Source organism: Magnolia sinica, chromosome 10 (assembly GCF_029962835.1).
Source record: "Magnolia sinica isolate HGM2019 chromosome 10, MsV1, whole genome shotgun sequence".
NCBI classification, from domain to species: domain Eukaryota; kingdom Viridiplantae; phylum Streptophyta; class Magnoliopsida; order Magnoliales; family Magnoliaceae; genus Magnolia; species Magnolia sinica.
In genome coordinates, this window is record NC_080582.1 from 87,711,451 (window position 1) to 87,736,434 (window position 24,984).

The window sequence follows — 24,984 nt, forward strand, 5'->3', positions numbered from 1 at the left end:
CGAGTGTTGCTTGGATTGGTGGCTAACATAGATCTGGAGATAGAGCAATTAGATGTTAAAACTGCCTTCCTCCATGGTGACTTGGAAGAAGAGATCTACATGCACCAACCAGAGGGGTTCAAAGTCAAGGGCAAAGAGTATATGGTGTGTAGGCTAAGGAAGAGCTTGTATGGACTAAAACAAACTCCATGACAATGATACAAGAAGTTCGACTCGTTTATGTTAAAGTATGGGTATGACAGAATGGAGTCGGATTACTGTCTGTTCACGCGCAAGTTCTCAGATGGTGATTTCTGAGTTCTACTATTATACGTTGATGATATGTTCATCATGGGAAAAGATATTAAGAAGATCGACAAGCTTAAACAGGAGTTGGGCAAGTCGTTTGCGATGAAAGACTTGGGCCCGGCTAAATAGATCTTAGAAACGGAAATAACTCGTGATAGAAGTAGCAGAAAGCTTTAGCTGTCACAAGAACGGTATATTGAGAAAGTCCTAGAACAGTTCAATATGAATGCAGCAAAGTCAGTCAATACTCCATTGGATGGTCACTTCAGATTGAGCGACATGTAGTATCCCAAAACGAAGGCAGAAGTGGAAGAGATGCAAAAGATACCCTACGTATCAGCTGTAGGAAGTTTGATATATGCTATAGTGTGTACACGCCCAGTATATGCGGTTGACGTTGTCAGCCGGTATCTTGCCAATCTTGACAAAGAACATTGGGCAGCGGTGAAGTGGATATTGAGGTACCTTAGAGGCTCATCCAAGTTAAGCCTATGCTATAGTGACGGAAAACCTATGTTAGAGGGCTACACAGATGCAGATATGGTAGGCGACATAGACTCCAGGAAGTCTACATCGGGGTTTATGTTCACATTTGCAGGAGGAACGGTTTCTTGGCAGAGCAAGCTACAGAAGGTTGTAACATTGTTGATAACAGAGACCAAGTACATTACAGTCACAGGGCATGCAAAGAGATGCTTTGAATGAAGAGGTTCCTACAGGAACTTAGCCTGAAGCAGGAGCAACACGTGGTCTATTGCGATAGTCAAAGTGTTATACACTTGAGTAAGAATCCAAGTAAGCATTCTAAGTCGAAACACATAAAGATTCAGTATCACTGGATTAGGGATACTTTGGAACAGAAGGTGTTAGAGCTTAAGAATGTCCACACGGACGATAATGGGTTAGACATGATGACCAAAGCTTTGCTCAAGGGCAAGTTTAAGGTTTGTAGAAACCTGGCTGACTTGAAGAAAGTGAATCCCTCCTGGGTCGGAAAGGGAGAGTTTTGATGGGATTTCCTCCCAGGACTCGACCGGTCGTGAGCCTCGCTCGACCGATCGTAGGTGGCATTTGTGCGGATTGCGAAATTTTGAGTCCTTTCGCAACAAGGTGCGGAATGGAGTTTCCTAAACTATAAATAGGGGGGCCTAAGGCTTTTCCAGGTAAGGTAAGAGGGTTTTCTAAAGCTTTGTAAGGGTTTGTTAAAGGGTTTAGGGCTATCAAAGGTGTGTGTGTGTGTGTGTGAGAGAGCGAGAGAGGAAGCTTGTGGAAGGGAGGTTTTGCTCATAGAGGTAATCTATTGTGCACTTGATATCTCAGCGCTTCTACGTCCTTGTAATCGGTTAGATTTCTTCATTTTTCTTTTATTCTTTTATTATTTATTCACTCCTGCGTGAGTGAAAGAGGTTTTAACGTTCTACTTTATAGTGGATTGTTGATCTGAATGAGGTCCCATGGTTTTTTACCTCTTTGGTACCTCTTTGAGGGTTTTCCACGTAAAAATCTGTTGTATGGTTTATACTTGATTTATTTCATTGCTTTATTATCTCATAATTCTGGTTTATTTTGGGAGGCTAGAGCCTAAGTTTTTGTGCAAGGCCCCCATCAATCAGTTGATTGGATCTCCACTTACTCAATTCCCGTATTGACTCTATACCCAAAATTTGGCCAATTTTATCCTTGGGATTAGTCTGGGGGCCAAAACTTTCGATTGTAAAAAGAAAACAATGCAGCTAGCCCTTCAACTAATGGCATTTTTCTAACTCGATCTTCCCATACTAAATAGCCTGCTTCCACATTTATTCCTTCTCTTTGTGTAGTTCCCAATAACAACATAGTATTAGGGCACCCTTGTAATAAAGGTTCATTGGGGCCATTGTAATAGATTTGTTGTGTCCATTTCATATATATTACTCTAAAATATGAGAAGATATTAGTCAAAATATAAAATAAATTTAAATCTTATGTCAGTTATAAATATCGAAAAAAGTAGAGATGGCTCACCCCTCATTAGTGTTCTCTTTGTTTCTCTCATTTTCCTCCTCTTCTCCATCCGCAATACATGTTCCATAATCTTATGTTATTCCTTTAATGGATAAAGTGGCACGTGCATCATAGGAGAAAATGAGAGAGTTATAAGAAAGGTGCAGGCTACACCAAACTAGAGAAAGAGAGAAGGGTGCTAATGGTTTCAATGTTGAGCAATCCATCTCCGTCTTGTCTTATGCAGTCACTTATTTGAATTTTAGATCTAACTATTATTATTATTATTTTATTTTTTTATTCTGATATTTTATCGTGAGCCGGTGCAATAGATACACAGTATGAATTTCATATAGTCATCATGGTGAGCACCATAGAGCATTTGTTACACAATATTCGTACTTGCAATCTAAAAATAAAGAGGATAAGTTGGAACTGACTTCTCACATCAAAGAATTGACATGATATTATACTTGGTTGTGGATAAATTCAAAGGTGTTTGAAGGCTTCTGCCGATAATATCTAAATCAACGTCAGGTATGAATCACATTTTGCAATTCCAAAAATACATTTTACTTCAGTTAAAATGTCCTCTCATACTCTATATTCAGAGTTTTCCACCGTATGAAGATATAAAAAAGCTGCTCATATATGTTATATATGGTATAAATATATGTGTGATTCTCCTTGTTCAAGTTAGTCATTTTTAAAGTAAGAAAAAAAAAAAAGAAAAAAAAGAGTGAGGACATCCACCCCCCTCTCTGTCAATCAATCAACCAATGTGGACCATCACCATACCTATCATGTAGCTGTACTTGACACAATGCTTGAGCCAAGGTTAGTACAGCATGCTGCCGGTTGAGACAAGTAGGACCCTTGATTCAGTGATCCAAACCATTGGTATGATTGATCTCACTGTGGATGGACCATGCACCAAATATCTCCAGATTGAGAGATCCTAGCCATAGAAAATTTAACCTTTTAGTCATTAAATGTCAACATTATTGTGTTTTCTTTTCGTTACCCATCTATTTCTTGGCCACCTATCTGGGTTTTTGGGTGCATGGGCCCCACTCTAGTTGGAGTATTGGTCATGACATGCTCTTTTTTTTTTTAATAGCAAAGCTCTCTCTCTCTCTGCCTGGCGCCATGAATTGTGTTACCATGACATCTTTCTGGTCAAAATGCCACTTGTTCAGGACATCAGTGCTATGAAAACCGTAGATCCCACCATCGAAAATCACCTGGAACAAAATCAGGCCGTTCGCCTATCATGTTAGCCACACCATCGGAATCAATGGAAACCGATGGTCTGACTCAATGTACATCTGTGGCCCACATTGTGGGGCCTATCATTTTCATGGTACTGATTTACTGTACAAGTGTGAATTTGGTGGAAAAGATGGTGCTGTACCACAAGTTTCAGTACCCTTGCCTGTAGGTGATCAGTTCTTACGGTCCATTCAGTGACAGACGAGATAGACGTTAACATTCAAAACTAGGACCACATGGTCCTCATCCTTCTGTCTTTGTTACCATTGTTAGACGCACTTCTTTCGTGGCCGTTTCCTTCTGAAGTGGGCCCAAAACCAGATCATGACACAGTCAGGTGTTAGCTATCATAGCCTGGGTGGGGCCCACTTAACATGTGGTCCTCTCTGTATCATGGACGGAGTTGGAGCTGATGATATGAGCAGTGTACTAGATTTTTGGGCAGGACTTCCATGTTGGGCGTCTATGAACCTCCAAACCTATGTGGGGCCCGTTTCTCATGGGCCTACAATTCAAGCCCATCCCAACACATGGGCCATTAGCACCAGCTCGAAACAGACCAATGGGCTCAGCACAGTCCAAACCCAGGACAGCCTGACCCACTTTCATTCCTGGTAACCATGTAAAGAAGAAAACAGGGATGCTTTTAATAAGCACTTCAGTGCACCCAGAAAGCACGGAGTGTTGGTGCGCACACTATCTATTCAGTGGGTCCCATCATTTTGGAAGCAGGAAGTTCCTGCGCAAGGATGCTGGATGGGGCCCACAGAGATATTTGTGAGAAATCCACTCCGTTCATCAGCTTTGAGAGCTCATTATAAGACATGCTACCAAAACTAATGTATATCTCAAACTTAAGTGGCTCACACGAGAGGAAATAGTGAGGATTCAGTGTGAATCGTTGAAACATTATTGGGTCATAAAATTTTTGTATCAGGCAATTTTTTTTGGTATTTTCTCTTCATCCCAGTGGTAACCTCTGACCTTATAAAGGGTTTGGATGGCATAGAAAAATCACGGTGGATCCTAAGAAGGTTTCAACAGTAGGAATTTCTTTCTCCAAATTTCACTCTCGTGTGACTCTCTTGAGTTATGTATCCACCGCATTTCTAGTCATATTTTCTAAAATGAGCACTCAAAACGGATGAACGGACTGGATTTATCACAAACAGCTCTGTCATCCTTGCAGGCTTTGGCAGGAAATCCGCGTCCCATCATTCCTATTCTCTGGCGCAGAAAATCAAGCTGGTCCGCTCATTAAAGGGCCAAAAATGATTTGAGCCTGTTTTTCTAAGCCATCTGTCTATTTCTAACATTGTGGTCCACCCAGCTAGTAGACTAACCTAATTTCCTGTCTAGGGTATCCACATATGGCGAGACGTCTGCCATGCTAGTATATGATGTGGGCCATGCTGTGCTGAGCTACAACATGTATCAAGGTTCGGTGGGCCCCACAAGGCCTTTACTGGCCAACTGGGAGAGGATTAAGTGCGGCCCTTACCATGGGGCCCATCTTGATGTATGTACTCTACATCCACACCATCCATCCGTTTCGTCAGTTCATTTTAGGGCATGAGACCAAAAATAAAGTAGATCCAAAACTCAGGTTGACCATACCATAGGAAACAATCATGATTGACCATTAAAACATTCTTGTGCATTTTGGATCAAGCTGATATTTGTATTTTCACTTCATCCAGGTTTGTGTGACCTTATCAACAGCTTGGATGGCAAATAAACATTACGATGGGCCTTAGGAAGTCTTTAATGGTGGGAAGTTCAATCACCACTGGGAAACTGTTTCCCATGGTATGGTCCGCCAGAGATTTTGATCTACTTCATTTTTTGGCTCATGCCCTAAAATGATCTGAAAAAAACGAATGGACGGCATGGATGTAGAATATATACATCAAAATGGGCCCCACGGTAAGGGCCGCACCCAATCCGCTCCCTTTACTAACGCACTTGTCTGTGTGACATCTGAACCATGCATAAGATGGGCCCCACTACGCATATAAGCTGATACAATATCTAACGAAACATCCAAAACCAGTCAACATTTAAAGTACATGTGACCCTGCCTGATGAGTAGATAGACCATCTGAGTGGTGGACCACACGGGTGCATTGAATGCTGGCCACGTGTAAAGGTGCCAACTTAGCACGTGTATCATTTGTACGTGTGCCGCTTTTGGAGCTAGCAAACCTCATGCATGATTATCTTCCCACCCACACACCCCTTTCATAACAAGACCGTGGTCCACCTACCTTAGGATCTTTTCAAGTGTCTCAAGATAGGGTTTGGTTTGGCTGACACATGAGATACTTTTTGTAGATTCCTTATCATTGGACCATTTCAGTGGGGCCCAATAGATGATGGTTAGTGTTAGCTTTTCACGTGGGTGGGACCCAACGGTCGAAATCCATATCCATATCCATATCGTCCCCTCAAAATGATAACGGCCGTTAAGTGTAGGCTATTTTGGTATACATTTGGGTGCTATTTTCATCTGATCATCGATCACCATCCTTTTTAGGCGATGGTGTAGGCATACGATGGCCCACCATATCAACGGTACCGGTTACTCAACATGGGACTCAATGTAGTGGATTGCTCTAGATAGCAACACTAAGCATTTTCTTATTTCTTCTATTGGTACTTTTGACTCACGGTAGAAAGAAAATATCTAAAAATGATAAATGAAATTGGTATTATTTAATATATATAAAAAAATAGTTTACAACTGAACTGATGAACATATATGAGCTTAGACATCTTATACTTTTAATTCAATTCAAGAAAAGAAAAAAAAGCAAAAAACTCCTCTAAAGTAGAACTTACTAAAAAATAGTAAAACATTTAAACTGGCTCAAGCTTAAAACCATTAAAAAAAATTCACGAGGAACAACTGTGAGAATTTAATAATTAACGGTTGTTAAAAGCTATGGTGGGTAGGTATTTAGGACGTTTTTATCACAAATCGTAAAGTTGTCCACAACCTATTTATGTCGTCAGACTAAATCTGGCCCATTGATGTAGAGCGGGTAGCAGACACTTTCATGTCCAAGATGGACCAAAAACAGCCTGATTTGTAGGCAGAAGTGATTATGATCGTTGGTATACAAAAACAGGTATATCTTGCAAAATAAAATGAGTTATTCAATATATAATATATGATTTTAGGGTAGGAGAAACTACTTTAGCCAACTGACTCTGCTATGCTGGATTACTCATGCCAAATTTTCAAGATTCCACTAAATTGACAATTAAAAATTTATTTTATTTCTATTTTTACTATTTATAATAAGTTTTAGTTTGATTATAACTTCTAATCTATTGTGTTTTAGGAGTCGTGCCTAACATGAAAAGAGCTTAGAAAAGTTAGGAGAGTAACATGGTTAAGCCATTTTGGACACTTACTATTTTTGGCCAAAAACTATGAAATCTAGTAGAATGGTAAGTTTACTATTTATAGTAAGTCATGATTTTAGAGAGTTTAAGCTGGAGTTTAATTATGAAACTTCTTCCTAGTTTTGGTATCATTATTTAAAGGGCTGTAAACTCGTTTTTGTCATTAAGCAAGATATTTTCAAATTTGTTAGTATTATTTCTATTTTCTCATTTTTCCTCATGGATTCGAGGAGAAGCTCCATGGACTTGGAGTAGTTATCCCTGAGAAAGATGATGATCAACCTTATCACGTCCATCCCTACGTCACTCAATTATTTATTGAGCCTAAAATTAAGGTTTTAAGTCAAAAATAGTAGCAATATGTGACATCAATTATAAAATCTTAGAGAATGATTAATTTGGGTTCCTGTTATGAATCAGCCACGTCAAAGCAATTTCTTGATCCAATGATAGTTGAAGGTGGAAGCTCAGTTTATTGGTGTAAGAAGAGATACAGAGGAGCACTCTTCTTCAAATAAGATTCACGTTATAAATCGTGTGGTAGTGATGGAACCTGACTTTTCTCTCACAATATCTCTCTGTACTCTATAAATTGGTGCTCGAAATTTTGATATTCTGGTCGTCAGTCCTTGATCCATTTTATAAAGATGTAGCCATGAATGTAATCAATTGCAAGAGATGAACCATTTGGAAACTGCTTGAGAGATAATCTATTATATTCAAGATTTAAGCACTTTTATATTCGTGGCTCACAATATTACAATCATCCTTTGGCTTTCATATATTGGTTGAGGGATGCCATGCATTAATGGTAGGAGGATGACATTAATGAAGAAACACTAGCTTGAAAAGTCATTTTCATTTTGGGGTATTTCAAATCATAGTAACTTTGGTAATCTCTTATATTTCTTCTCTAATTTTCAGTTTGGGTCCTTTTATTAGTTGGAGTTTTTTAGGGGGTAAACTGCAAATAGTAAAAACATCAAGGGTAAATTATAATGTAAAAGAAGTGAGGCTACATACATTGTAAAAATATATTTATGGTGTAGTTTTTCAGTCTTGCAGGTTGAATCCATATATTTTTTTAATTTAAGAGGAGAGACTTATTATATTCTAGAATAGACTAATTACATCCAATAAAACAGCGAATAACTCATTAAATACAGCAACATTGTAATGTACCTTAAGCTTATCTTTAATGGTGTATTTCTTTTCTTTCTGCCTCTCTCTTTCACATGCAACCATGCATGTCGAACCTAGTTAATCAATGCCTTAACAGCTTTCGAAACAAATGCACGTGTACACATCGAATGAAAAATGTGAAATGGATGTCATCCAAACACACCCATGAAAAGGCCGACTATCATGAGCCTGAAATGAGGGCCCATGATTGGTCCACGGTGTGCTCTCAACCAAAAAAACAGAGAGAGAGAGAGAGCCATCGCAGACCATGATATTGCTCACCCAAAAGAGAGAGAGAGAGAGAGAGAGAGAGAGAGAGAGAGAGAGAGGGTAAGAATTATATATAAATGCCTTGGCAATGAGCAAAGACAATCTAAAAAACCTGTTAGTTTGTTTCTTACATACAGAAGTACTACAATACACGGATTCTCTGGTGTATATACTTGTTCTATCAAAGGAAAGTGTCCCACTAGCATGCTGAAATCTTATTTTTGTTCCAAAACAGAATAAAAAGAAATTGAAAACTCAACTACTCCAGATTACTCATTTGGTTACATATCGAGAGAAAACTGACTTCATCTCCGCCTCTGGCTCTCGTGTCTAATCATGGATTGAGAAAAAATAAACTCATATCATTCCTCAATACAAGCTTTCATGCATCAACGTTTGGATGCTCTATTGAACTTGATCGCGATTTCCTCAATTCGTTACCGAGAGAAAAATTAACTAAGTGGGGGTGGCACAATTTTAGTTCCTAACACCAAACGGGCCTGGATTGCAATTCCGCGCAATTGCGATCTGGGACCCAGTTCTCACTGTGAATGGAGTTGGTTAGCCCACTATGGTCTTTACACTTTTATTGGATTTTGAGTGATTGCAATTTAATTCAATTGAGCATCCAAACGCAGCCATAATTTTGAGAAAAAATGAGAGAAAAAATGTAAGCCTTGTCAGTGTTATCGCCATGTCTTCTCTTAGGTCACGCTCGATCGCCTTCCGGTCAATGATCCGCTCGAGCGGGTCCTCGAGCTCTCGGATACATAGAATGCATTGTGAGGATCACTCATCACCTCCTGCTAGAGAATTTATCAGCCGTTCATCAGGATTTACATATCTCAGTGGGCCTCTTTTACACTGGGCCGGATATCTATAATAAAAGGGCCCAGAATTGGGGTTGGTCTGGGCCACCCACAATCAAGGAATGAATCCTCTACAACACCTGGTGATTGACATCCACTGGATTGCCTGGACCTGACTCTGTGAGGTCCACCGTGATGTATGTGTTTTATCCATGCTGTCCATCCATATTTCCAGATCATTTTAGAGCATGAGCCCAAAAATAAGAAAGGCCCAAAGCTCAAGTGGACCACACATGAGAAACAGTGGGGATAATAACAACCACAGTTGAAATCTTACTAGGGCAACCATGGTGTTTATTTGCCTCCAACATGTTTATAAGATGAAGGGAAAACACAAATATAAGCTTCATCTAAAAATTTTAATGCCCCCAATAAGTTTTCAACGGTGGGTGTTCAATCCCCACTGTTTCCTGTGGTGTGGTCCACTTGAGCTTCGGATCTTACTCAATTTTGGGCTGCCCTAAAATGATCTGGCGAAATGGATGGACGGCATGGATAAAACACATACTTCATGGTGGGCCCCACAGAGTCGGGTCTCTATGCAATCCGCGACCCACTCCATCTATCAGATGCAACCCTCAATTTCAGCTCACGATGCCAAGAAAATACCCCAATCCACAACTCAGGTGGGCCACACCACAGGGTACGATAGAGAGGGAAACCAACCATAGGTTTGTGTCTGGAGTCCACCATGTGTGTGTGTGGGCGCGCGTGTTGTATCCGACCCGTTCATCAGGTGTGGCTCGCATGGATGAGTAGATATTCCAAAAATCAGATTGATACTAAACTCGGGAAGGGCCCACTGAGTGAACTCAGTGGTTTTAGGGATGTCAAACCTCACCTGATGGATCGAGTGGATTGTGAGCCCTTCATTTGTTAGGCCTTAAATCAACGCCCGAGCCTTGCTTGTAGGCCCACACCACTTGCAGCCGTTGGATCCTACTCTTCCCATCTCCCCACGTGCGTACGAGATCCAGGCAGTTGATCAGGCGGGCCCGATCGACCGCGTACTCCACGCCAATAACGTGGTGTTGTCGCCACTTGGCGGGGAAAACGGATTGGCTACTCCCCTGCCACTAGCCAATGGCTGGTGGTCGGTGCTATGTGGGCCCCAACATGATGTATGTGTTTCATCCATTCCGTCCATCTATTTTTCTAGATCATTTTATATTTTGAGACCAAAAATGAGGTATAAAAAAAATTCTCAAGTGGACCACATTAGAGGAAAGAGTGTTGATTGAATGTGGACCATTAAAAACTTCTTAGGGGCCATAAAAGTTTTGGATCAAGATGATATTTGTTTTTATTTTCCCTTCATCTATGTCTGTATGACCTCATCAACCGCTTGGATGTCAAATAAACAGACAGTGGGCGATATCCAATCACTATTGTTTTCCTGTGGTGTGGTCCAGCTGAGATCTATATGCCTCTCATCTTTCGGGCCAAGCCCTAAAATGATGTCTAAAATTGGATGAACAGCATGGATGAAACACATACATCATGTTGGGGCCCACAGATCACCGACGGCGAGTAGCCAATCCGTTTCCGTTGGCGGGCCACATGTGACCGTACCAATAACTTCATACTGACAGATATTGAACACGGCAAGTGGAAAGTGGGGCCCACATGATGAACGGCTTGGATGAGCTTACAATGAGATATGCATGCATATACCTGCTGCTGGAGGCTTTGGTTGGAGGAGGGTCCCACACTCCCTCCCATCTTCACAGTATTATAATGCATGCTCTCATCGGCAAGTCTTCTCAATCTGTTGAGCTCCGGCAATATGACGCTGCTGAGGTCCGGCCGGTCCTTTCTCCTCAGCTCTGAACACTTTAAAGAAAGCTTAGCGAAAACCAACGCTTCCTCGACCGGCCAGTCTGTAACGGCAGGGTCCAGCATTTCTCTGAACGTCCCTTTCTCAATTGAACGGTCCACATGATGTGTGAGCCCCATCGGCGGCTTTGCTGTTATTATCTGCAATAGCATTATCCCAAGCGAGTATATATCCGACTTTATCCCCAGCATTCCTGTCTGCTGGTACTCGGGATCGATGTAGCAGAACGTCCCTGCCGTCGACGTCATTCGGTATTGGGTGACACTGTCGGCGACGGTGGGCGGTACTAGGCGAGCCAGGCCTACGTCACTGATCTTGCTGACGTAATTCCGGTCGAGGAGGATGTTAGCCGGTTTAAGGTCGCGGTGGACCAGAGGCTCTGGTTTGGTCTGGTGTAGGAAGAGGAGGGCGGTACCGATCTCGGCGGCGATCCGGAACCGCAGCTGCCATGGGATGACGGGCGTGTTGCCTCGACGGAAGAGGCGGTCATCTAGGCTGCCGTTCGCCATGTATTCGTAGACTAGGCAGCCGTACTCGGGGCAGGCTCCGAGGAGGAGGACCATGTTCGGATGCCGGATGCAGCTCAGCACTTCCACCTGCGGCCCTCCGGAAAAAATAAAAATAAAAAATGAACAGTTTAGTGGCAATGTAACACTCTCTGGCTATTCATCAGGTGTGGCCCACCTCAAATGGGCCATTGCTTGAGGCAGGGCGCACATGTACATAAGATGACCGTAGAGGGAGAATTGTTGGAATGTTTAAACCAATCTGGACGGTCCAAAAATTCATCCATTTCCCCCCATTCTTCCACGTATTTTTCAGATTAGTCTAAATTTTCTTTGTGGCTCAGAATGGAGCAGTTGGTTTTCTACTGCTTTGAAAATAAATTCATTTGATTTTTTTTATTTTTTATTTTTTATTTTTGTAAAAAGTAGCTAATGTAAAATGAAAATATTTTGATCTTTTACACGGTAACAAATATTTATATAAAATTTATGGTGTTGTACATTAAAAGCAATTAAAATAGTTAGACAATTCATTACACATAGTTTTAAATGAACCCCGATTTCCTACGAAGTTGGGTGGGGTCCACTGAGATGTTTTTGAGGAATCCACCCGTCCGTTCATCCATTTTGCCAGCTAATATAAGGAGGTGAGACTAAAAACGAAGTTTATCCAACACTTAAGTGGGCTATATGGGAGGAAACAGTGGGCATTCAATGAGCACCATTGAATCATTCTTATGGCAATAAAAGTTTTGTATCATGCTATATTTTAGGTGTTTTCGCTTCATCCCATTGGGAATTACCTATATAAACATTAAGGTGAAGCCCAAGTTTCAACAGTAGAAATTTCTTTTCCCAATTTTCCCTCTGGTGTGACCCACTTGAGTTTTGTATCCACCTCATTTTTGACTGAAGCTCAAAAAATCACATACATTGCAGTGGGCCCCACCCAGCATCCTTGCTCAGGAACTTCCTGCCAAAGACTTTCGTAGGAAATCCGCGTCCGTTTTAAATATTCGATTTCTCCTTTAGAGTAATAATCCTAAGACTTAGCAAAGCCAATCTTCCTACCAACAAGAATGATCTATGTACACACGAGGCCCAACTGATGGAGGCCCACCTGATGAACGTCCCAGATTTTGCACAGGTAACACATTAGCATGTTGTGTTGTGACAGTATGATTTCAGTGGGCCACTAATTCAATTTCAACTGGAAGCCATTCAGGCAGTTCTATACGTATGGATGCATGTATAATTTTCAAATACGAACCTCTTGTTGGAACTGAGACCGGCCTTGGGCGGCGTCGGGCCGCAGGACTTTAATGGCGACTGGCGTGTGATCCAAGTAGCATCTGTAAACCGGGCCATACCCGCCTTCGCCGATCTTCCTTGATTCGTGGAAGAACTCGGTGGCGGCTTCGATCTCTTCAATCGTGTACTTGCGGTATCTGATGTCGGTGTTCGCAAGAGCATCCAACGCCTTCTTCTTCTCCTCTGATTCCTTCACTGCCTTCATCTCTGCATTTATTCTCTTCTGCGCTTCCAGCTCCGCTATCCTCTGCGCAGCCTCCGCCGCCTCGATCGCCATCTTGCATTTCGCCTTTTCTTTCTCCGCTATCGCCAGTGCTGCTTCCTCCGCCATCCGCGCCTCTTCTAACTTCTGCTCTTCCTCCATTTTCCATCGGTGAAGCTCTCTCGCCTGTGGGACAAGCGCCACCGAAAGAACGGTCAGATTTGAAACTGATTCATACAGTTCAATCAGGTGAGAGTTGGATCTCTGTTTCCAAAAGCCAGACCCAAGAACCCATAAGCAGACCAGCACCAGGCTCTGGCCAGACCCGACCCAGCTGCTGAGTCGGGTCGGGTTGATTGTACCCGACACAATTACGATTAATTGGGTCTGTCATGGGCTCGATGAATTGTTGGAAAAAATGTACTGTATGTATCAAAAAATAGAATAAAATAAGGTTTAATTATTTATATGCTGTCCTTAAAGCAGATCTTCCGGCAGAATCAAACTGTTTACAATATTTATTACGAAGAAGATGCAATGTGGAGGATCTGATGGAAGGGGAGAGATGTGTGTTCCTGGTCATCGGATCAAAAGATCTGACTGTTGGATCATCATAACTCAGGCCCGAGCGTATGTTCTAGTAATGGAACACGCAACCTAAGCATCACAGTTTTCAAAGCTCCAAGTAAGAATACTATACAAACATCCATATATAAATCACAATTTTCTTAATGTTAGACAAAAGCACACAGTGCACTTTTCAATTTAAAATTTCCCACCAAAATTAAAATCCCAAAATTTTTGAATATTTTGATTTTTCAAAAACCACAAATTTCAGCATGAATTTCCTAAATGGGTTAGGTTGGGCCACATGGAAATGTGTTATGGGCCGGAGCCTTAGAAAAACATAGACCCGGCCCGTTTACTGTCCTAGCAGTGGGGCCACTGTTATGGGGTGGTGCAGCTGTTGTATCTGTACCTTTTGTTTTGCAGTAAGGGCTTCTTTACAAGCAGTGCTGTACATATCCATTGTCTGTTTGAGTTCTAGTTTCAGCCTCTTCATCTCAGCTTCCACGTCATCCTGCGTGTATAAAAGACATGATACATGATACCGCAAGCATATTTTGCATGCATGAATACGTATGTGTACTTGCAAACATGCTGTCGTATATGAATGGACAGTATAGAAATGCATGTAGGTATTGCAGACGTATTAAATACGTACATACGTATTAAAATGCATGTATTCGATCCTGGTCTGGATTGTATGTCCTCACCATCATATGTGAATTTGATGACCATGAATTGCTGCCGCTGTCCTGAGAAGTGGTCGACTGTTCGAAGGAGTTGCCTCTGAATGGCGATCGCATATACTCGAAGCTCCGGTCCGTCATATCACCGCCATTCGATAGCGTTGGAATACGACTTGAATCGAAGTGATCGTAGTACGGGCGTTCGGTACTCGGCCTACCGCGGTCAATGCTCGGCCTACCGGAGCTCACGAATGATATGTCGGCGTCAGATGAGAGCTCTCCATATGGTTTGATAGTCGAGCTCACCGTTGACCTCGTGAAAGGAGATCTGTTTCCAGTAGATGGTGCCGGTCAGTCGATCAGCTACTAATTACTTCCATATTTCTGTATTTTGGACGGTCACATTCCATAGGTCTGTCCATGTGGGCCTCACTCATCCAACACTGGGCCTTTAAATTTTATGTTTGAAATTGGGCCTAAGATGGGCTTAAGGCCCAAATTTATTAGTAATATTAGACCGTGAAAACCATCCGTTTAGGGGGTGGCAATGGGCCAGACGCCCGATCCACTTAGGGGTGCACACGGTTTGGTTCAGTCCGGGGGGTGAAACCGAAACCGAACCATTCCCAACAGGAACTGGATCGTTTGCACCCTAGAACCGAATCGGATCTGGACCGAAAAAACCGGCTCGGCTCAGGTTCAGTTCTACAGTTCTAGGCTTTTTATAATCTAGCTCAATTGCATTTTATTTTTTTTTAATAATTCAGCTCATGTCCATTCGTGTTGTGATCCATTTGATGAATGGTATAGATATTGTATAAGGTGTGCAAAAATATGTTTACAAAAATAATTAATGGGCACATTATAAATCATAACTCATGAGTGAAATAGACAACTAAAATACACATTAAACTCATAAAATAGCTTTAATACAAGTCCAATTAAGCATGATAATAGCATGACAATCACGGTATACTTCCAAGTTCAGTTCTATGGTCCGGTTCGATTCTACATAACCCCAAACTAAGAATGGAACCAAACTAATGGTTCTTTGATTTTCGGAACCGGTGCACCTCAGAACCGGGTTTGGCCGGTTCCGGTCCAGTTTACCGGTTCTACCGGTTCCATGTGCACCCCTAGATCCACTAAGGCCAGGGCTTGAGTACCTGATCTTGGCCCAAGGGATCGGCCTGAGCTAGAAATCTAGGCCTAGTGTCCTGACCAATGATGAAAAAGCCCAGCCTAAACCATTGGTCCAGTCCGATAATCAACTAGGACGACTCCTGTTTAAAGAAACTTATGAGTTGTTCCCATCGATCTAGTTGGATCCACGTCATGTTTTAATCATCCAAACTGTGTAAGTGGTGAGACTCATCATAGGTGAGGAACCCAAGAAAAGGATCAAACTATTTCAAGCCATTGATCATTTAAGGCTTAAGAAAGAAAGGCCGAGCTAGGGCCACTCCGAAACTTCTAACCTAAGAACAAGCCCAGATGAGTCAGTGCGCAGTGAGCCCGACCAAATGGGCCCATTCCACCCCAGCCCATTTACAGTTCTGGTGAAAATATTTTGTAGTTTGATAACGTACCTGATTGAATCTATTTCCTCATACGAGCTCCGAGATGGCGTTGCATCACCTGTCCCCAAAAGAAAATTCAAGGTTTTTTTTTTTTTTTTTTTTCCTTTTTTTAGAATTTTTAAATGCTTCATACAGAAATAATAATGAAAAAAGGAGAGCCGTCGGATTGATTACTATAAGATTTATAATTGTTGTGATAACAAACCTCTTGAACCATTCACCACTGGCATCTCCACCGGCTCTGTTCTGAGGCTTGATTGGTTTTGGATCTGATTGCGAATGCCTGAACTCGGCGCTGCCCGGACGGCAGATCGGACGGACGTGATCTTCCCTTTTGAAATGACATAGACGGTGCAGAAATCTGGGGCCCCTTTGGTCACGGTGGTTGGAATGTCTATTGTCTTGAATCTTCTGGAAAGAAAGTTTTCAGTGTTGAGAATAAATAATCAAACAAGCTACGTTTATTCTACGTACTTGCATGGAGAGCTCTGCTTAAGCCCACGTGCATGCATGAGACTGGCCTATCTACGTGCCACCAAATCTGCTTGCGTGGGATATGGGTGTAAGATCTAATCCGTCCATCAGGTTGATTCCACTGTCTAGATGCCCTTGCCCGAATTGGCCCACTCATCAGGTGGGTGATAGTTCACAAAACTAGCCGGCGGCTTAAAGAACCTTGGCCAGTTCTTCTAATACGCGCCTGTTTCTAATGGATCTTTCTGGACATTGGATCATGGAAACCATGCAGCCGGACCCACCTGATGGATGGCTTCAATCTCGCACACGTATACAACTTGATCATACGGCTATGATATGTGGGGACCACCACCCATATCACTTGCAGCAAAATTCAATGTAAGAGATTTCACCGAATCATACATGTTGCCCTTGGTTTCAGTAACTTCAATAAAAGGGAGGTTGCTACTGCCTTCGCATGCAACTAGGTTGATGTTTACTTGAAATCTACTCCTTCATCCGTTTTTATCCAATCATTTTAGGACACGACCTCAAAATCGAGTCAGATACAAACTTAAATGGGCCACATGACAAGATACATCTAGGATTGGACAACCACCGTTAAAACAGTAGTGGGGTAACAGACGTTTTGGATAATACTAATATTTTTGTATTTTCAGTTCATCCCAATAGAAATGACCCTGCAAACGGTTTGCAGGAAGTATAGACATGAAGGTGGGCGCTAGGATGGTTTTAACGGTAAGCATTATCCTCCCCACTTTTTTCTGTCCTACGCCCATTGAGTTTCCAACCTGCCTCATTTTCAGGTTATAAATGTCATCATGGAAGCTGTGGATAATTTCTCACGCACATCAAGTGGGCCCCACCGGTGGGGGAGCAGGCAATCTGCTACCTTATTTGATACTCTGGCAGTTGTTACACCGGTTGGAAATTGTAGACATGATATACTTTGATTAAACTAATTATCCATTCATGGACAGTAATTCGTTGAAATATGACCCTTAAATATTTTATATTTTTAACATTACAGAAAATGTACACTAATCCAATAGTAAATGAAATAAGTGTAGCTTTTGGTTCATGATCGTCTAAACCCAGGAACCATAATTTGGATGGTTTGATTTTATTCACTGGTATGCCACGGTGAATTTCTAAGTAATTGTGGGTTCTTCCGTATGAACAGGAAAAAATCATGTTTATTTTCATTAACTAAGTGTCATGTTTGTTTTGTACAGGGAAATTCCAAAGTAACTATACAATAATACCTTATATCTTACCCGGTACAAAATGCTATTGTGGTTAAAGCTAGTAATTATTTTGAATAATTTTTAAATTATTTAATTAATAAAAAAATATTTTATTAAGGGAAAATATTTTCTTTTCTTGTGAACTCCACCCATCCAAACATGTCCTATTCTTTCACTAACAAAAATAAAAATTAATGATAAATATAGTTAGGGGCTTGCAAAGAAATATGCAAGAAGGGAGTTGATTAGTTCACCTAGCAAGGGCATACTCTGTATTGACAAAAATGCCCCAAGTGGCCTTCCTCACTTGTTAGGTAAACTAATCAACATGCCTTGGTTTTATTTTCCTCTCTTTCCATTTCTTTTCTCCCTTTTATGGCCATCAATGCTTGAAATAGAAATGATCACCTAAGGAAGCCACCGCGAGTGCAAGCGCCAACGACAAGAGTATCAATCCCACATTGTGTAACATATTCAATTATTCCCTTCGCCACATCGCTTTCTTCAAGTAAGACATCATTGCAATGTATCTAAAGGAAAAAAAAAAAAAAAAAACTATGTGACTTTTAAGGCTTTTGTATATAAAATAGTTTTCTCAACATTCAAACAGAATAAACACTATCTTTTTCTCAAAAAATTCATGGATACCATGCATTAAGTTTAATTATATCGAAATGGAACCTCGGAGGCAATTAATGGTAAGTACAACTCAAGGATGAAGAAAAATTTACCTAGTTTCACAATGATTGGTCAAGCAAACCATGTGCAAGGGGGAACAAATAAGCTGCAGCACTCGGCCTCATTCAAGACGGTGCGGCCCTTACTGTGGGGCCTATCTCGATGCTTGTATTCTATATTCACTGTGTAAATCTGTTTTGCCGAATCATTTTAAGGCATGATAAAAAAAATGAAGCAAATTCAAATCTCAGGCGGACTATACCATAGGAAATATGGGTGAATGACTATTAACAACTTATAATAGGCCATAAAAGCTTAAATCAATTTGTATTTATTTTTTTCCTTTCCAAATTTATATAATCTTCTCAACAGGTTGAATTGTAAATAAACATTATGGAAATATTACAGTGGGCCCTAAGAAGTTTTAATGGTGGGTCGTTCAATAAACATTGCTTCCTATCACATGGCCCACTTGAGATTTGATCTACTTTATGTTTAGGTTCATGCCCTAAAATGATCTGAAAAATAGATGGACAACATGGATATAAAATACATACATCAAGGTGGACCCCACAGTAAGGACCACACCATCTTGGGTGCGGTCGGGCCTAATCAGCTCCCTGTGTAGGGTTATTTTGCGGATACGAGAATTTCAAAAGAATGGGCCCCACATGGACACTTGACTAATCTAGTACAATTGTAAAAACTGATGGCCAAAGCTTAGTGAAGCTTACCAACACCACATAATTACTATCATTCTTAATGTCTAGGGCTGTGTCTAAGTACCCCTATCAACGGGAATTAAGTCATGATCAAATTGTAATTGTCCCAGCGAGCCATCAACTTATAATCACATCCTTTCCAAGTCTAAAGGCCTGTTTGGATTGCTAATTACTATAAACGTGTCATTAATATAATTTTAGCTGTGCTAAACCAAACATGGAAATTGAATTCTTTGTCAAATGCAGATGTTTTCAAGAGACAGGTAAAATATTTTTAATCATTACTCTTTTCCATAATATTATTGTGGAAATCTCAAATCTAAGTATTAATATTAATATATAATGTGATGATTTGACATTAAAGTAATAAAAAAATAATACAATCATTAAAATTTTACCACCATAAACTAAAAACTACTCAAATCAATGATCAAATGCAAATGTGCCGTGGTGGTGGGTGATCCCCAAGTCACGAGGCGGTGACTCTTCAATGTAATGAGAGAGCAATAAATTAATGTAGAAGACAAGGAATTCAGAAATTGCACCAGCTTCTAACATTATCATGGTAATTGGTAATCCAAACATGCCTTAACTAGAAAGTAACATAATTTCCATTTGGTCTTTTCTACTTCATGGACCTACTTATCGTAATCCAATTTGATGGCGCATCCAAACGCAGTGCAAAACAGGTTGTATGATAAGTTGTCATGTTAAGGAAAAGAAGAAAGAAGCTTAAAGGGGTACCGACGTCTTTTCGCGTGCAAAAACAACGAAAGGGGAGGAAAATCTCTTTCTTCTGAGGCGATGAAGAATCGTCGTTCCCATTGCTGCCCGCTGCAAATGCATGAGAATGAGAAACATGAATAAGAGCACCAAGGGCATGGTAATAAATTACCATATATGTGTGGGCCAGGAATGATCACATACAGACCATGCAATCGACCTCCGTGGCCCCACCATCCTTTATTGCATGGATCCAATCCGTCCATCAGGTGCATCCCATCATGACAGGATTAAGCTCCGAATCTCAGACGAAACCATTACCCCCACAGGAAACACTGCCATGGAGATTCGCAGTCTTATATTGATGTTTATACACCGTCCAACCTGTTCATTCTGTGAAACGCACCTAGATGAGGGGATATACGAGAAAATCAAGCTCCTCTAGAACTCCATTGGGCTCACCACGCGATTTTAGAGGCTATAGGCATGTTTTTACACTCCTCCGGATCCACCTGAGTCTAAGATATAGTTCATCTTTTACGAGTCCAATTTTCATGGTGGGACTACTACGATGTAGGGTTCAGACCATGGTGTAGCTTACAAGCAGTCATCTTCATGGGATCATTCTCTCATGTGCAAGTGTGTGTTTCAAAGACCACAATACCGTGACCGTACACCTAAATTATTTAATTGTTCGTAGTTCATCATCCTTAATCGAGATTATCCAAGTCATTGGGCTCATTGGGCCCATTTGACACAGCATACCCAAAAAAATTCACACTGATCAAACAATCCTAACCATTCAGTTGGTGGTTATAAAATGTACGGTTTAAAAAGATCAACGGTCCAAAAATTAAATGGACGAAATCAGAAGGTTTAGATCATGTCTGTGTCGATGAATTTGGCAGTTGGGATTACTTACATGAAGGCCACGTGTACAGTGGATGAGTCATCATCGTATAAAAGGTTTTTTTTGCTGCTCCCATTGTGACAAAGTTCAAAAAAATTAAAAAAATTAAAAAATAAAAATTAAAGTTACAAATCCCTCTGTACAAAAGTGAGCTTTTCCTGAGGAATAATAGCCGTGTGATCGTGTCATGATGGAATATGGGACCCACCTTAATCTTTTCATTTTTTATTTATATTTTTTTGAAATTATGTTATAGAGAGAAAGAAGCATACCTGGGTTAGGGACAGGTGGCAATCTTTGGGTGACGTGGACGAGGGTGACGGTCTGGCCTTTGCTCAAAAGGTGGTCGACTGCCCATTTCAAAGCGTATTGGCTTCCCTTGTCTTTGTCTATAGCCACTGCTACTATCCCATCCGCCTTCCTCTCTACTATCTTTGAGGTTGACATCTCTCTCTTCCCCCCGAAGAAAACCCACCTCACACAAATTCCAAAAACATTAGAAGAATATTGCCCAAAACCCAACCATTCAAATTAATAAATAAATCCACCCTTTTTGTTATTTTCTCTATACATATAAAAACTCACCCAACAGATCAGGTGTCTCAACATCCAAAACTACACCCATCTGTCCCCTAATTACATCCCTTCTTACAACTACACCCTATCAATGCTCTCTCTCTCTCTCTCTCTCTCTCTCTCTCTCTCAAAGGGACTTGAGGGACAGGCAAAAGATGCCACCTTTGTTTTCTCTCGCTCTAAATTGAGTTCTCTATCCTTTGGTTTCTCTTTTCCCTCTCTCTCTCTGCAATCCTACATTGCCATGCAATAAAGGCCACAAACACTTTTTCTCGTAGGAGAGGAGTTTGGGCCCTACCTTCATTGGCGGGCGGTTCCCATTTTTACGGTTGACCACTTTATAAGAGAAAAATCGTTGACGCTCTGGCAGTTTGTCATGGATGATACTCATGCATTTCAAAATTACATGCTTTGGAATGTAAGAAATTCAAATTCAACTGTCCAAATTATAGTTCTTAGATGTTTAATAAATGAAAATTTACACTTGTCTTAATATCACTTTATCCGATTTTTTGACATCCATTGAACGGACACGTATGGTGTACTACCCTGCCTCGACCAAGCTCCCCTCGATGGATTGTGTACTACACAACTCAACTTCTACTCTGTGGAACTTCTCCAGGCCTCATCATGATTTATGTGTTAAATCTACACTTGTTCATCAATTTTTTTTAGATTAATCTAGGCACATCCAAAGCTCAAGTGGACCACGCTAGGGAACCGAGTCGAGATTGAACAACTAACATTAAAACCTTCCTAGAGTCTACTGTTAGGTTTATTAGCCATCTAACTTTTCATTATGTCGCAGGGACTTTTATGAAAGAAAAACACAAACATCAGGTAGAGCCTTTTATGGTCCCAAAAAGTTTTTAACGGTAGGTGGCGTTCAATACCCAATGTTTCATCCATTTTTCCAGCTCATTTTAGGGCATGAGCCCAAAATTAAAGAATATCCAAAAATTAATTAGACCACACTACAAGAAATAGTGGGATGATGTACACCATTGAAACCCTTCTAGGGCCTACAGTGATGTTTATTTGCCATCCAACCTGCTCATAAGGTCACACAAATTTGGATGAAGGTTAAAAACAAATTTCAGCTTAAACCAAAACTTTTGCAGCCCTCAAGAAGTTTTTAATGGTGAGCCTTCTATCCCCAGCGGGTGGTCGACCTGAGCCTTGGATGTGCCTCATTTTTTGGCTTATATGCCAAAATGATATGGAAATGGATCAACGGCTTGGATGAAACCCATGCATCACGGTAGGCCCCATAGAGCCCCTGGCTGGACCGATTCTAATAGTAGGGAGATAACTAACATATGATCGTAGCCGAAAGTGGTAGGTTCCACCATTGGTGGGCCAACCGATAAGTACGAGTTGCCACACAATATCCTAGCCATGCAACCATAATTCTCAACGGATTACATTCAAATCCACTTTCGAATAGTCAGGATCACCTTTTCAGAAAATGAGGGCTTTCCATGTCCTATCGACCTTATGGCCCACTTTCACCTCAGTAGTCCAAGGAACACCTTCCCTTTTTCAGGCGGGCTTGGGTTGGAAGATTAGGCCCGAGGACGGGTTCAGGAGTAAAATTTAAGCCCGTCTATTAATTGGGCCGGGCTCGGGATGTGTCTAAGAGCCCAATATCTTGGCCTGGCTGGCTGGCTTAGGGTTTCAAGGGCAATTTTATCATGCATCATGAATGATGGGGCACATCTAACGAACGGCCCATATCTTGCACGAAAGTGGGTGGCCGGGCTCAGTATCCAGATCAAAGGAACAAACATCTATATCCTCTCTGCTCGATCAAGACCGTCTATTAGGTTCAGCATACATTTGATGGGTACAATTTTGTGGCACTGATCCGATGATCCTATCCGTTAATAAGTTGGTCCTATTTTTTATAACCATTGGTTTATCAAGCCATGGATTGGATGCTTCAGACTTCATGTTTATGCACAAGCAATTTACGCCAGAAATTGATGGAAGAGGTGCATCGCAGTCAACGTTCAATAGGGAAGTATAGTCCATTCAGTGTAAATTTTGGGCTTGGTCCCATCATGGTGGGGCCCAGCGGATGAATGGCCTCGATCTCATGCGTGTGTGTCAGAAGTACAGGTAGACAGTGCCTAGTATATAGGCTTTGATATAAAGGGTTTTCTAATTCCAAAAGCGTGTATAGCGTACACATCTACACACGACCACACGTTCAAATATGAAACACGTGTATGAGATCTGATCTTTCCATAAGATTGGAAATAATGGTTAGATCTTCTTCCTTTAAAAAAATAAGAAAATTTTACACTTCATGGTGGGCCACAGTGTACAGACTAAATTGACGGTTAAACATTTTTTTCTAGCCTTTCACTTGTTTTGAAATGCTGTGGCCCACATGAGATGTGAAATACCCTTTATTCCTGCCAGAATATCTAAATAATACAATGAGTCTTTGATACACTATCATAGTGGAGGTGTGGACGTTACTATATTTTAATAATTCAATTAGTGGGCCCTAAGCTTTTATTAATGGACGTTTATCCCCCCATTGATTTTCTTTTCTTCTTTTTTTATTTGATAGTATATTATCTGTCCACATATCTTCCAGTTAGAATCATCCATTCGACCTGCATACGATTATGCTCTATCTACACTCTTTGGAGGGTTAGGATTGAGTTACATGTATGTGCGTGCACATATATCATCACACCTGCGAGACTACCAATCCAAAAGGCAGGATAAGATACGGCTCCAGATCACCAACGTTTATAGCCGATAAGGCACACCTGCAGGTATTTTCTGATGATCAGAACCGTAAATATTCTTTCCACTACCTTGAATTGGCCATGATCCAATAATCACGCTGAAAAATTATCCTGATCATTGATTTATGGAGTTGAATGTGAACTGCTGAAAATTTTCTTTTCAACAGTCCACATTCATCTATGCAGACATTGATCAGAATCATTCACTAGTGTAGACGATACTAACCATCGGACCATCTCTATAAGTGGGCCACAGTTGGGTGATCGTCGATACCAAACAACATGCTTCAAATGAATTATAACCACAGAAATAAATAAATCTTAACATATCCCAGCATTTTACAGTCCACAAATGGAAGAGAAATGCTAAGTGCACACACCTCACACTGATTATTAGCGACGTGTTCGGCATCTAAGCCGCTCATCAGGCAGTTCCTACTGTGAAGATTCCATGCCTCAAAATTCATAGCTATCTGATCATCAGGTGGATCTATTTCTCCCAACCGTTCATTGGTTTTCTACGTATGCGACACACCTGATGATTTTAATTGGCCCTGATTTTTTAGACAAGGCGTCTATACAGTGTGGATAGTCTGTTGAACGGATCAGATATCAAATTCCTCGTCTGAGGTTAGTACTCTTGGCAATTATCAAACGGGAAAGGCCCACTTCAATTCTCCACCACCCACATACAAATTTCAAACCTGCATCACCAAACGCCACCTTCTAATCTTTCAAAGTTCAAACTAACGGCCTAAATCCAACCTAGCTCTATGATCCGATACGAACTACCTTATAACAGTGCGAATTCCTACGTGGACCCCACTAATCACACCCATCATCAACATTGGCCGTTGGATAAGAGTAACAAACCACAGATTGCACATGGCATAAGAATAACCATAATAGGATAATCACAGCC

General features: G+C 41.0%; 1 protein-coding gene across 1 annotated transcript; it reads right to left on the bottom strand.

Annotated features, from left to right (window-relative positions):
• Positions 1 to 8,530: 8,530 nt before the first annotated feature.
• Positions 8,531 to 21,235, bottom strand: LOC131217670 (U-box domain-containing protein 52-like). The gene is made up of 10 exons (XM_058212631.1): positions 20,994 to 21,235; positions 19,837 to 19,922; positions 18,097 to 18,218; positions 16,170 to 16,375; positions 15,974 to 16,022; positions 14,409 to 14,712; positions 14,111 to 14,212; positions 12,889 to 13,317; positions 10,950 to 11,708; positions 8,531 to 9,209 (listed from the first exon to the last, which is right to left on the bottom strand). Exons 1-10 carry the CDS (start codon positions 21,166 to 21,168, stop codon positions 9,111 to 9,113), a joined length of 2,331 nt encoding a protein of 776 aa, XP_058068614.1. The 5' UTR covers positions 21,169 to 21,235; the 3' UTR covers positions 8,531 to 9,110.
• Between the last annotated feature and the right edge of the window lie 3,749 nt (positions 21,236 to 24,984).

Coding starts and splice junctions, on each gene's coding strand:
- LOC131217670 (XM_058212631.1), bottom strand. CDS start 21,168: ATGTCAACCTCAAAGATAGTAGAGAGGAAGGCGGATGGGATAGTAGCA. Junction 14,713..15,973: donor GAGGAAATAGATTCAATCAG/GTACGTTATCAA, acceptor TACTGGAAACAG/ATCTCCTTTCACGAGGTCAA. Junction 13,318..14,110: donor CCCTTACTGCAAAACAAAAG/GTACAGATACAA, acceptor CTTGTCCCACAG/GCGAGAGAGCTTCACCGATG.